The sequence below is a fragment of the Cydia pomonella genome, chromosome 11 (genome assembly GCF_033807575.1).
Source record: "Cydia pomonella isolate Wapato2018A chromosome 11, ilCydPomo1, whole genome shotgun sequence".
NCBI lineage: Eukaryota > Metazoa > Arthropoda > Insecta > Lepidoptera > Tortricidae > Cydia > Cydia pomonella.
Window position 1 is genome coordinate 13359869 of NC_084713.1, and position 14496 is coordinate 13374364.

The 14496-nt window shown below is 42.4% G+C and overlaps 1 protein-coding gene across 1 annotated transcript; it reads right to left on the minus strand.

Annotated features, from left to right (window-relative positions):
- Positions 1–659: 659 nt before the first annotated feature.
- Positions 660–14265, minus strand: LOC133522906 (armadillo-like helical domain-containing protein 3). The gene is made up of 13 exons (XM_061858384.1): positions 13768–14265; positions 12819–12976; positions 11303–11470; positions 10841–10952; positions 9393–9560; positions 8521–8656; positions 6084–6163; positions 5553–5685; positions 4358–4442; positions 3401–3633; positions 2789–2915; positions 1726–1880; positions 660–1005 (listed from the first exon to the last, which is right to left on the minus strand). Exons 1-13 carry the CDS (start codon positions 14040–14042, stop codon positions 793–795), a joined length of 2043 nt encoding a protein of 680 aa, XP_061714368.1. The 5' UTR covers positions 14043–14265; the 3' UTR covers positions 660–792.
- Between the last annotated feature and the right edge of the window lie 231 nt (positions 14266–14496).

Here is a 14496-nt window from a genome sequence, read left to right on the forward strand (position 1 = left end):
GTGCGAGCGCTCGCAGTAGCTATAGGTAGGTTTCACTGTACAGCAGTGTAGTGCACCAGCGCGGCGGCCGTGTGGCGGCGCAGCTGCGCGGCGTCGCTGGCGAGGCGCGCGTGCGCGGCGGCGGCGGGCAGCAGGCGCGCCAGCAGCGCGCGGTGCGAGCGCTCGCAGTAGCTATAGGTAGGTTTCACTGTACAGCGGTGTAGTGCACCAGCGCGGCGGCCGTGTGGCGGCGCAGCTGCGCGGCGTCGCTGGCGAGGCGCGCGTGCGCGGCGGCGGCGGGCAGCAGGCGCGCCAGCAGCGCGCGGTGCGAGCGCTCGCAGTAGCTATAGGTAGGTTTCACTGTACAGCGGTGTAGTGCACCAGCGCGGCGGCCGTGTGGCGGCGCAGCTGCGCGGCGTCGCTGGCGAGGCGCGCGTGCGCGGCGGCGGCGGGCAGCAGGCGCGCCAGCAGCGCGCGGTGCGAGCGCTCGCAGTAGCTATAGGTAGGTTTCACTGTACAGCAGTGTAGTGCACCAGCGCGGCGGCCGTGTGGCGGCGCAGCTGCGCGGCGTCGCTGGCGAGGCGCGCGTGCGCGGCGGCGGCGGGCAGCAGGCGCGCCAGCAGCGCGCGGTGCGAGCGCTCGCAGTAGCTATAGGTAGGTTTCACTGTACAGCAGTGTAGTGCACCAGCGCGGCGGCCGTGTGGCGGCGCAGCTGCGCGGCGTCGCTGGCGAGGCGCGCGTGCGCGGCGGCGGCGGGCAGCAGGCGCGCCAGCAGCGCGCGGTGCGAGCGCTCGCAGTAGCTATAGGTAGGTTTCACTGTACAGCAGTGTAGTGCACCAGCGCGGCGGCCGTGTGGCGGCGCAGCTGCGCGGCGTCGCTGGCGAGGCGCGCGTGCGCGGCGGCGGCGGGCAGCAGGCGCGCCAGCAGCGCGCGGTGCGAGCGCTCGCAGTAGCGCGTGTAGCACTCCAGCCCCTCTTGCAGTTTGAGGATTAAGCTATCGTAGTTCTTGCGGACCACCTCTAGGATCTACGGAATTATATTCAATTTGGTTTAATATAACATTTGTGACCGCGGCCGGCAATACGTTCCACTTTGTCGCTCGCCATAAGGACGAGATTTGCTTGTATATTTTTATGTATAAGCCATAAAGTGGGATGTTTTGTCGGCTGCGGTCATATTTAAAGACCAAAATGTACTAATGAACATGATTTCAATGGAATAAATGATATGATTTAAAGAAAGTAAAACGGATTAAAAATTCCCGACTGCCTTCATTTTCTGATCTTCATCAGCAATTCTATTTCCAAATGACGGTTTGCGTGAGTAAATGCACAATATCGTATAATAATCTTTAAAGATAAAGATAGTTTATTATTCAAGTAGGCATATTACAATGCACTTAGAAACGTCAAATAAAGCTACAACAAAGAATAACTATTTTCACAAAATAGTAAAACTGACATGCTAATATTTTATGGTCTTCATCAGTATGTCCACGTCATCAAATCGTGCTTCCCAAAAACAAATTCACCGAGTTATTATAAAAAATACCCAAATCACTACAAGTGTGCCTATAATATGCAAAAATTCCATCGATTTATCTAAGATCCCATCATCATATTACTTTCAAACAAAAAAAAACAATTAGTAGATCCAGCCGTCTTCACAAAAGAAATCCCCAGATAAAAGTATCAACCGTTAACTCATACGTTCAACTCCTAAGAATGTTTGAATGTCTTCATTTACCTGATTCTCAGTGGGCGTGGATAGGCTCTGCGAGTTGAGCCAGGACTCGATCTTGGGCGAGAAGTGTTGTATGATGGCGCGGACGTTCACCAAACAGTTGGCCAGCCGGAGGGCTTCCGCCTTGAACTCGCCGTCGCCGGTCGAGTAGCGAAGTGCTGAAATAAAATAACAGTTAATATTTGATGGAACGAATGTACGGACTTTTGTTATATTCGAACTTAGAGTGGTATTCAATCTGTCCTATCTTGGTCCAATGTGTATTGCATCTCACTCTCTCATTAACACATCGAGTGCTGGGAACCCGGTCAGCGGGTTCTCCGTTCGTAGTCGCTTTCCTCTACAAAGCGGAAAAACACTGGGATCGGCTACGAGCGTAGCGCTACGATAACGTTGGCAGCGAATGTGTTAAGCAAAATTTAAGACGCAAATAGGTGGGTCCACACATAGCGAGCATAGGCGCGAGGCAATCTCTCGCATAATACGCATTGGACCAAGATATTGGACAGATGGAATACCACCTTTACGTACGCTACGGTACTCAAATGATTAAACGAGCAGCAGAGGTAGTGCGATAGGCAAAACGATCTGCCTACACTCTTGTCTCCTACTCCCTTACAAATTTTTTTCGTTGGATTGGATATGTGTCACAAAAAGAAAACAGGTCTTCAACAACCATTGTTTTAATGATTTTTTTGGAAGTAATCGCTCCGAAAGAAAAAAAAAAGGCCCTTCCCCATTTTACTTTTGAACCATTACTCCAAATATGAAAAAATAGTGAATGTAAAGCTCAATAAAAGACCTTTAATCAATACTATGGCGAACAAGAAGCCGTTTTTAAGATATCGCAAAGTCTTCCCTTCTTAGTAAAAAGACGTACAAAACAAAACGCTGCGAAGGCAAGTAATTCTTTTTGCTTGATATGTACATGATACCCACTGATAGCCCCCGTTTAAAGCAGCCTATTGTGTCGGACGGGTAGCTACGGAACCCTACCCTGAGCATGGTCCGACATGCTCTTGGCCGGTTTTTATTTACATGTAGGTTAATACGAATGGTGATTTACCCATAAAAAACAAGTTGTCGAAAACTTGGTGCATCCTAATAAGCTCGTAGTATAGTTGATCGTAGGATGCTGGCGTTGGCAGGAATGTGTCACCGAATGTGATGAATAGGTTGAAGATGTTCACCACCTGCAATAAAATATACCAGCATTAATAATTATTATCCCAAAATCTAATAGTCAAATAAATAGTGGAGGGTTTTTTATTACTTTAGTTTACAATTTTAACATCGCTCGGGTTTAGCCATAGATGGTAGGATCCTACAGATGAGTTATACGAGTGCACCCGTGAGGGACAGAACATACGCAATGCGACAAAACTAAAAACACTGGGAAAAAATCCAATCCAGTAACAACTTGATGGTAACTAGTGGGAATAACCCATTTTGACAACCCTAAATAGCCGAAAGGGATAGTTTCATACATTAGTAAGGGATAACATGATTCGGTCCTGGGCTATAACCGCCTTAGTAAGAGCAAAAGAGAAAGATCCCCGCAATTTGCGAATTTCGGTTTTCGCGGTAGCCCCCCTGAACAAACTTTTGTAGGTTTTCTTACTGTACGGCAGTACTATTATTTATTCTGTGTAACACTGTAATTCTATTGAAAACTTACTTGTTGCGCCATGATAAAGATATTGTGTCTCCTAAGCAGCGTGCTCTCATTGGTCACTAAAAACTTCAAGAGCGCTATTAGGGCCGCCCACAGGGGTCTCCAATCTCTCGCCAGCCGGACTCGACATCTTTTCTGGTAGCTAAGTAGCCGCAGTAGCACCCCGACGCACAGCTCGTAGAGTTCGCCAGGGAATTTCTTTAATAGGTGGCACATCATGAATTCTACTAGGAGATCTGGAAATTTCATTTTGAGCTTTAATGCTAATACAGTTAGGTACTTAATTGAAGAAGAAAATTGAAAGCACAAAACGTGAGGGAGAGTTCTTAAGAGACGCATTCCATAATAGTTATTTACGATACAAGTGCGAAAAATAGGATATTCGTAACGAGTGTCGATAAGTTAAAACACGACCGAAGGGACTCGTTTCGAATTTCCTATTTTTCGCACTTGTATCGTAATGTACTATTACCGACGTTTATTTTATCGTCAGTGGACAGTTCAGTTTCATTTTTGCAATAGCGTGCGCTGTGACCGATTGGGAACCTCGAACATTAGGTAAATTAGATGAGACCTGTCTGTGAAATCAAAGATAATTTTAAATAGAGGTGGATTGTCAAAGAAAACTTTGTAGCCACAGTTTTACTGCCATCTTTCGACACATGATTCAAACTTTTAGAACGCCATTTGACTTTGATCCTTATTTTTTCACAGATATGTGTTCAATTTGTTAAATATCAAAACATATCATCACATGTAGCTGTCCATCGGTAACCTTATTGGCATTGCAATAACTAATTGAAGATGTACCTATGCGTTAGCTTAAAAAAGTGCAGTTGTGCAGTGCAGTGTAGAATTGGATTATTTTAATTCTTTCGCATAACGTATCTTAGTTAAAGTCGTTGTTATGTAAGGTTTATGTATAACGTTGTGCACTTGAAAGGGTTAAATCATAATTACCTATTAAAGTAGAAGCTAGTGGTTGGGACGGTGGCTCCTCTGGAACTATTTTCCTATGACGCATAGGTAGTCTATATAATTGTACCTGAAAAATATGTTCCATTACAAACCGTAGGTACATTTGAAAATCGAAAATAGATTCATATACTAAGGAGGAAGTGACAAAGACCGAACTTTATTCAAATATAATAAATTATGATAATTGAATAAAGTTCGGTAATAATTTTAGATAAATGAAAGTGCTGGTTCAAATGCAGCCTCGCTCACCGGTCTTTGGTGACCATTGGATCATAACATTCATAACCAAAGATACATTGATTGAGTAAGATGCGTAAAATCTAAGACAATTTCCTGCTTCGAATTTGACAGGTAAACGAGATGGCGCTCTACAGCTTTATACATTTTACGGTAACTCTGATTGTCAAAAGTTGACATTTGACAATAGGGACCGTGCGCGTTGGAGGGTCTGCCGTCTTGTGGCCTGAATCGGAACCATAAACATGCACATGTACACATCACGTGTTTTCTTGTGCATAGTAGGTTCTGCCATCTTGTGGGCTACATCAGAACAAAAAACATCACATTTACGCCTCGCGCCAAAAATCTGACGGCTCCTGTGCTGCCTCCTACAGTTCATGCACGCTCCCTATTCAGTGACCGCAAAAAATATGGCGCAGGCGCAGTACAGCGCCATCTGTTTTGGATGTCAAACTAAAGGGCACGTTTTTTTCTTAGACTTTACCTCTCTGTTACAATCCATTCTCTTTGCCATAACTAAATCTACAACGTAGGTTTCATCCAAAGTGCACAAAGAGAGAAAGAAAGGAAGTAAGTGGGTGAATCAACTTTTTTTGTTTTGTTATCCTGTCCCGTTGTCCAAGGGACAACAGTGGCACAGTTTGTTTGAAGAGACGTTGTATGACGTTCTATTAACATGCTTAGTAGGGGGCCCATTATGGACGTTGGTTATAACGACCACATAAACGCAAGTTTTATACATTTAAGTACCATAAAATCAGTATTTCAATGAACTTTTGTAAATTCCCCTGGACAACTAATCATAACCATGGCAACGAGTGACGCTAAAAAGTTGATTCTCCCAACTATGTTACTAAATTAAATAAAATTTTATCTTATCTTATCTTAAGTAATCCATCTCAGATTTATTTAAGTAACTCTTTTTTTGGTCCCTTACCTTAAATGTAAGATTCTGATCGTGCATGATGGAGTTGGCGAACTGTTCCTCGACGATGCAAGTGAGCGTGATGAAGCATAGGCTGCATTTATTGACGCTGCTCTCAGTCTTCGTGTCCGCCATCACTATTGAACTGTGAACAGATGAAAATAAATAAATAAACAATGGCTGCTCAAATTCCACCGTCGCGATGTCGCGTCAGCAGAAAAGTTACTTCTGCCAGCCATCGTGACAATATTTACACGTGATTTCATAGAAAAAGTATACATAATGAATAAGGAAAGTTAGAGGTTTTTCTCGTTTCGAATTGCGGGGTTTCGAGTTTATACTTTCTTCAGTGTACGAAAAATTGTCTCGACAAATTATCAATATGTATTGACATTGTATGACCGATAATAGATAATTAATTCAGTTCTTTTATATTACCGTGTTTCAAACATCTTCGAATTATACTAAAACTTGGTATAAATTGAAATAAGATGAATGAGATTCTCTCTGAATGAGATCTTTTCTTTAAGAATGTTTATATACCAGTATTGGAAGAAAGTCACGAGCAGGTTTGTTGGCTGTTCGTTGTCTAGCGCCTGGATTTGTGCCGGATTAGGTGGACTCTGAAAAAAAAAAACATTTTATATTTAGAAAAAGTTTCTACCCGTTCCCTCAGGGGTTCCCCAGGGCTCTCACCTGGGGCCTTTTCTATTTGTCTTATATGTAAATGATATTGATACTATCTTTCAGTCTTCATCCCACATACTTTATGCAGACGACACAAAAATATATAAGACTATTAGGAATTATGATGATTGTGTTGGGTTACAATCCGATTTGTCACAATTTGAGGACTATTGTCAGTGAAATCACTTAATTCTAAACGCTGAGAAATGCTACACTATCACATTTTCCCGTAAACATAATCCTATAACTTTCGATTATAAGTTAGCTGGTAGCAGTGTCTCACGGGTGTCGTCGATCCGAGATTTAGGGATTACTCTGGATGCTAAACTCTCCTTTGTTGAACACATAGATAATATTGTGGCGAGAGCATATAAAAAATTAGGAATGATTTTGCGTTTAAGTAAACCATTCAAAAGTACATTCACGTTAAAAGTTTTGTATTACTCTTTCGTCCGTAGTATTTTGGAGTTTGGCAGTGTTGTTTGGAGCCCACATTTTGGCATTCATAAGTCACGACTTGAAAGGATTCAGAATTTTTTTTGTAAGTCCCTTGATTACAGAACCGGCCGCTATAACTGTGATTATTTTTCGTCAGCAGCTAGACATAGTCACCCTCCATTGGAGAAAAGAAGAGCATATCTAGATGTTTTATTTTTATTTAAAATTATTAGAAATCACATAGATTCTAACCTTTTATTAGATAGCGTTTCCTTCAAAATCTCTCGTTTCCACTCACGTTCTAAACCCACATTTTCTATTTCCTCCTGTGGCACACAGTATGCTAAAAACTCTTTCTTTAGGCGCACTTGTTATTTGTATAATGAATCTCGTAACGATATAGATATTTTTGTTCATAGTTTGTCCGTGTTCAAGAACAAAGTTCGGCAAATTTAGTTTTCTAGAAATTGATCAATTTGGTTCCAGTCATATTTTTCATACTTTTGTATGTTTTCTTAACTTACTTGCATGTAGTACACAACTAAACCGGTAATTTATAATTGCGTAATTTACATTTCTATGTAATAGTTTTCTTAGTAATGTAGGAAACTTTAGGCCTATTTTTAGTTCATTTACTTTAGACATATTTGTAAAAGGCTGTTTGTTTTCTAAATAAATTAAAAAAAAAATATAGCTGAATACTCATATTTCTCACGCGGCATTTTAGTAGCATATGCACGTTTGTACATGCGAGGAAAAGTTGTGATCCCGTAGCGGCGCCTATTGGTGCCGACGCCGGCGCGAGCGTCGTCATGAAGTTGCGGTTGAGTACTGCTTCGTAGAGCATGCCTTCATAGTACTACCTGTTGCGGGGGTAGAGTGGCCGGGGGTGAGGGAGGCGCGGAGGCGGCGGCGGACGAGTGCGCGAGCGTCGTCATGAAGTTGCGGTTGAGTACTGCTTCGTAGAGCATGCCTTCATAGTACTACCTGTTGCGGGGGTAGAGTGGCCGGGGGTGAGGGAGGCGCGGAGGCGGCGGCGGACGAGTGCGCGAGCGTCGTCATGAAGTTGCGGTTGAGTACTGCTTCGTAGAGCATGCCTTCATAGTACTACCTGTTGCGGGGGTAGAGTGGCCGGGGGTGAGGGAGGCGCGGAGGCGGCGGCGGACGAGTGCGCGAGCGTCGTCATGAAGTTGCGGTTGAGTACTGCTTCGTAGAGCATGCCTTCATAGTACTACCTGTTGCGGGGGTAGAGTGGCCGGGGGTGAGGGAGGCGCGGAGGCGGCGGCGGACGAGTGCGCGAGCGTCGTCATGAAGTTGCGGTTGAGTACTGCTTCGTAGAGCATGCCTTCATAGTACTACCTGTTGCGGGGGTAGAGTGGCCGGGGGTGAGGGAGGCGCGGAGGCGGCGGCGGACGAGTGCGCGAGCGTGGTCATGATGTTGCGGTTGAGTACTGCTTCGTAGAGCATGCCTTCATAGTACTACCTGTTGCGGGGGTAGAGTGGCCGGGGGTGAGGGAGGCGCGGAGGCGGCGGCGGACGAGTGCGCGAGCGTCGTCATGAAGTTGCGGTTGAGTACTGCTTCGTAGAGCATGCCTTCATAGTACTACCTGTTGCGGGGGTAGAGTGGCCGGGGGTGAGGGAGGCGCGGAGGCGGCGGCGGACGAGTGCGCGAGCGTCGTCATGAAGTTGCGGTTGAGTACTGCTTCGTAGAGCATGCCTTCATAGTACTACCTGTTGCGGGGGTAGAGTGGCCGGGGGTGAGGGAGGCGCGGAGGCGGCGGCGGACGAGTGCGCGAGCGTCGTCATGAAGTTGCGGTTGAGTACTGCTTCGTAGAGCATGCCTTCATAGTACTACCTGTTGCGGGGGTAAAGTGGCCGGGGGTGAGGGAGGCGCGGAGGCGGCGGCGGACGAGTGCGCGAGCGTCGTCATGAAGTTGCGGTTGAGGTGCGCCGCTTCGTAGAGGGCGAGGAGCATGCCTTCTTCTCCGCCGCTGTTGTAAATAAACAACGAGTTAATCATGGGTCTCTATTGTTTCCCCATACAGTTTTAAGTCATAATGTCATATTTTGTCCGCATTTTCGTTAGTCGTCATTTGGGTTTTCTCAGAAATGCGTAACATTTCAGGATTGCCATAAAACAAACCTAACCTAACCTATCTATAGGATAACCTAACGAAAATCCTGAGAAGTTAACGGTTTCAGAGTTATGACTAATGATAATCTGACTATCATTACATTATGGCTTACAACAATTATGCTAAACAAAGGCATCCAGTTAATCATATAATGAGACAATCATGTCAATCACACACAAATTTACTAAGCCCGTAATCTAAGTAAGTCTTGCTTTGTGCAGTTTTGGGATTTGAAATTTGAACCCAAGACTGGTGACCGCGAATATTCACTGATATGTGGTTTCATATGACGCTTTTAGGCTAAATATGTATATGAGGCTAAGTAATCTAAGTATGTAAATAAAGCAGCTGACATGAGCTACAGATAAAAAAAAACTCTGTACAAAAAAAATCGATCAAAAGTTGAAGAAGGCCTTATGGGACGAACTAATGGTCAGTTGTAAGATTGAACTGATTTTTATATCTGTTCCTCTGTCCCCTCACGACCGGCTGAGTAGCATCGTTGGCGAGAAATATCCCGCCCACCATACTAGTGAGCGAACAAAGCCACCCGCCGCCTGTATTATCCTGCAAGCCGACTACATTACTATACCTGTTCCTCTGTCCTCTCACGACCGGCTGAGTGTCATCGCTGGTCAGAAATATCCCGCCCACCATACTAGTAAGGGAAGAAAGCCATCCACCCCCTGTATTGCCCTGCATGCCACCGAACACCGACATTACGAAATCATTCAGCGCTGCCGTTATTACTTGGCCGTAGCTGCAACAAAAATATATCGTAATTTGTTGCTTTTCAACGCTTAGCTACACCACAGTTGGTCTCACGCAGCGGCTGACGTGAGCGAATAACTCGCGAACGCGAAGCGGCGCGGCGCAGCGGCCCACGACATTCGCGTTCGCAACGAGATCGCCCACGTAGTACATTTCCATAGGTATCAAAGGAGTGATTCACCCGCGCCGCGCCGCGCTGTTTCGCGTTAGCCAGGTCCACACAGAGCGAGCAAACGCGCGAGGCAATTTACCCCGCCAAGACACAAGTTTGCACATTTACCGCTAAGAAAACCCCATTTACTGTGGTCCCACACTCCCGCAGTTCCAAGGCTCAGTCCTTACCATGTCAGGGAGTATTGGGATCCTCGGTGTCGACATTTCCAGTGACGTCCAATTCCGCAGGCTGCGCTGGTATCCAAAAAAACTCGGTGTGCTCCATAAAGCGAGGCGATACTTTACTCCGGGGCAAAGACTGCTGCTATATAAATCGCAAGTCAGACCCCATATGGAGTATTGCTGTCACCTTTGGGCAGGAGCACCTGCATGCCAGCTTGTACCATTCGACTCAGTCCAAAGACGCGCTATACGAATCGTCGACGATCCCAAACTCACAAGCGGTATTGAACCTTTAAGTCTAAGGAGAGACTTTGCCTCCTTGTGTTTGTTCTACCGCTTGTACAATGGGCTGTGCTCTGAAGAATTGTTTGACATTATGCCAACGGCCGCTTTCTATCACTGCACAGCTCGCCGTCGACAGGGTGTTCATCCTCACACCCTAGAACCTAAATGGTCGCGTACTGTGCGGTTTAACAGGAATTTCCTCCCGCGAACGCTTCGGCCCTGGAATGAGCTTCCTGCCGAGGTTTACCCGAGGGGCTACAGTATGGGGTTCTTCAAAAAAGGAGTGTACAGGTTTTTAAAGGGTCGGCAACGGCATGTAATACCTCTGGTGTTGCAGGCGTCCATAGGCTACGGTGACTGCTTACCATCAGGCGGGACGTATGCTTGTTTGCCACCGTCGTGGTATTAAAAAAAACACTGGCCGCTTTGTGCGTGAGGGTAGGCGCGTATGCTCGCTCTGTGTGGACTCGCCTATTTAAGTACTTATCACAGTTATCACACATGTTAAACACGCTGTTCTAAAGTAGTCAAGTGTCCTTTCTGAATTAAAATGGCGAGTTAGAGTAACAGTGAATTTGGCTATTGATTTTGTTCACTGAATTGGGCCACGATATAAAGTATTCGTATAGGTATCTGCGGTTATCTTACCCATTCAGTGCCAGTTCATCATCAAGTATTGACAGCTTGACTACATAGGGATTAGTAGACTCCTGTTTCTTGTAGCTCACCAGAAACATGAGCAGCATTACCACATCGTATCCTGTAATAAAAGCAGACATTTGAACTGAACAACAACAAATATATTCACAAACGTGCAAGGTGGTGAAGGTGGGGTTACAAAAACAAAGTCAGTTATAGAGAAATAAGTAAGCTTAGAGTGCTCAATCCGTACATCAATACATGAGTTTTTTACTTAAAAATAATGAGTCGCATGGCAGGTATAATGGTATAACGTATTGTTCATATGTTTGAAACTTGTTTAAAACTTAATACTAAGTTTTCGCAAAGCTCACTTAAATTTTATTATAAATGGTTTTTTTTATCTATGTATAAAGTGAGCACACTATTTCTCTATGGTTAAATTGAATGACAAATAAACTAAGTAGTCACCATGTTGTTGCCTCTCAGTAGATGTGCACAGCAACTGCATCAGGGGCTCAAATAATGAGTTTGTCATCACATACTCTACCAGAGGGTTGTCATCTATGTGGTCTATGCCTGTGGCGATTATTAGCAGCAGCTTTAAAACCATAGACTTCAAACTTTCTGGAACATCGCCTAAAACAGCATCCATTAAATTATTTCAGTTTTTTACTGTTATTTCAGAATTTCATATATTACTCTGGTGGTTACAGACAGACAGCATAATTTATATACAATTCTCCTATCCTCACTGTAATACTCACATTAGTAGTAATAATACATATAGAAAATATTTCACAATGACTTCCATGTTTAAAAAGGACTCAATTTGTATAATATTAAGTTTCATTATAGTTCATTTCGAAAAAAAAAACATCTTGTGCAGCCCTAAATTGATTGGTGTACATTCATTTAAATTAATTGTAGGGTGAGGATCTAGCCAGGGAAATAGATAATAGAAATTATTCCATTTTTATTAATCACTTTATTACTAAGTTTTTGATATCCATAAGAAAACTAGGTTCTTATCTTAACTTGATTATATAGTAGTAACTGATTGCAGTAGTGCAGTGAATTATTTTTTGATATGCCTCACAAATTAAGTCAGTGTTAATGCAATAACAAGTATTGATTATTTTATACCAAGTCTATGAAGTAGTTTGAGTATAACAGCCATTAAGGTTTTTTTATTGCTTCATATCAGATGAAATACTATTTGATGGTATTCATTTCATGCCATGACTTTTGTTAATCAACATTAATAAATGGATTTTAACCATACTAAACCTAAAATTCTTATCTTAAAATAAAGTGTGTGTGAGAATTCCCGTTTTAATACTGTAAACTTCCAGTAAATAACTATACTTTTTGTATTCTTTTAAAATTTGTATAAGTTTTTGAAGTAATAGGCGGGTCCACACAGAGCGAGCGAGCGAGCATGTACGTGCGAGGCAATTTCTTCACGCACAAACCAGCCAGTGTAAACGTGCGTCGGCCGAGTTTGCAATATTCTTACCCCCAGAGTTACACACAATGTTTTCAATCACACTTGCAAAGAAAAAACTAAATTTTAAGCAAAATAATTCTTAAATGCTGGTGACATATCAAACGTTCGTCCACCATTTTGTAATTTCTTAGCAGGTGAGGCATTGAAGGCACAGACCTATTCGGCATTCAGCCACGATTGAAAATTATGTAAAAATATTTGAAACGGCTGTTAACTTAATCAAATTAAATAATTTTAAACATAAACAAAAATATTAAATGATAAATGTCAGTATTTTAAAAGTAAAACTCATTTGTGCTACTTAGTTTGTATGAATAAGTGACATAATTAATGAAAAAAGCTATAACTCCCTAGGGAGTCATAGCTTTTTTTTTCACAATCCATAACTCCCGCGGGAACAAAATAGGTCTTTGTCGTTCAGCACACCTGTATGAAATAAGATCTTTTTCGAGCAAATGTGATGAAAATGATATTTACCTGACAGTGTTGAACTACAATGTTCCAGCAGCTTTTGCATCTTGGCATCTGCATTTTCTAACCCGATCAGAATAGTTTTCACATTGTTGGGCTCTGCGCCCAACCGCTGATACATGGTCATCAACAGAGCACTTAGTGTCTGAAGTGCATAAACTAACCTGAAGATAGAAAAAAAAAAAACAATTAATAACAATTTGCATGCCTTAATTATAAATACCATGTGTAGTACCATAATTTTTAACTAATAAATGATAAAATCATAATTGGGATCAAAAAACCTGAGTGTTTCAAATAGAGTCATAGTTATCATAAAGATTTTATTTCAATAATAAATAAATAAATATAAAAGCAATAATAAATATGGTAAATAATGCTAACAAACTGATTGAGGAGAAAAGTGGCCTAGCATCTGTCTGCTAAATACTGTTAAACTTACACAACAATATAATTTTAATTAAAGCACAAAAGCTTTGAAATTAAGGCTAGATTATCTAAAAACACCAATCTAGAGTCAGACCAAGCTAAGTTGGCAGTGATTTGATAGCCCAGACAGGGCACATGTTATTTTAATTTCAAACTACTATGAAATTATGACACTTACTTAACACTTGCACCATCTGGGCTATCAACATTGCTGCCAACTTACCTTGGTCTAACTCTATATGGGTCCAGTGCTTCCACTTAGACCTGCATTATATTTTAATCCCACCATGATTTTAGGTGTGCTTATTATAATTGAATAGACATGCAGTCAGGTATTTTTGTTAAACATTTCATATCTATCATTCCATTCCACACCTTAAGTGCCTATATATTTATAGTCTTTTTTAAAAGGACATCATAGCTTTACCTGGGAGCCAGCAGATCCCGAAAGGCAAATGTTTCAGTATTTTATGCTCATAAATTGTGTAGCTTTGATAATTAGATTAGTACTGCAAAGTGCATTTACCTTATATGGTGTTCTTGACCCAACATTTCAATACATTGAGCCACAAGCAGGTTCATGTTATCCTTCATATTGAGCAGCTGCTCCACAGACAATTTGTTTATCTCGGCTTCCAGCTGCGGAATTTTCGGCTTCAAAAGGAAGAATTCATCCCAAAAAGTTGGATTATCACTCGTCAGGTCTTCTCCTCTGAAGAACGATTCGTAGATCTGTACCACCTTCTCTTTCAGGTGCCTTTTAGAGCCTGAACCGCTACGTTTTCTCATAGCCATAGCCATTATACAGCTTGTACTTGATAAGTTAACAAGCACGAGTTTTAACCAAGTTTGTACCTCCAATTTACTTTATGATGTTACGATACTATTTACAATGTTTATGTTCTTAAAATACTTATGCTTTGTTTACATAAGCTGCAATTAATTAACATTTATACAAATCTACATATCTGCGGCATAAAACGCTGCCCAGAGAAAATATTTTGAAGTGACACTGACATAGTGACATATGTGATTGTGACATGGCATGACACTAACAGTTGCTAACTGTATTTTCATGGTATTTTCACTCCAATGAAGGCATAATTAGTGACAGAGAAAAATGCCCACAATTTGCGAACTTCGATTTTTCACGGTTATAGCACTTATAGCCTTCGATTATAAATTATAATTTTGTTTAATATCGAAATCTTGCAGAAGAATATTTTTCACATTTCATTATTATTTTTTATTAATT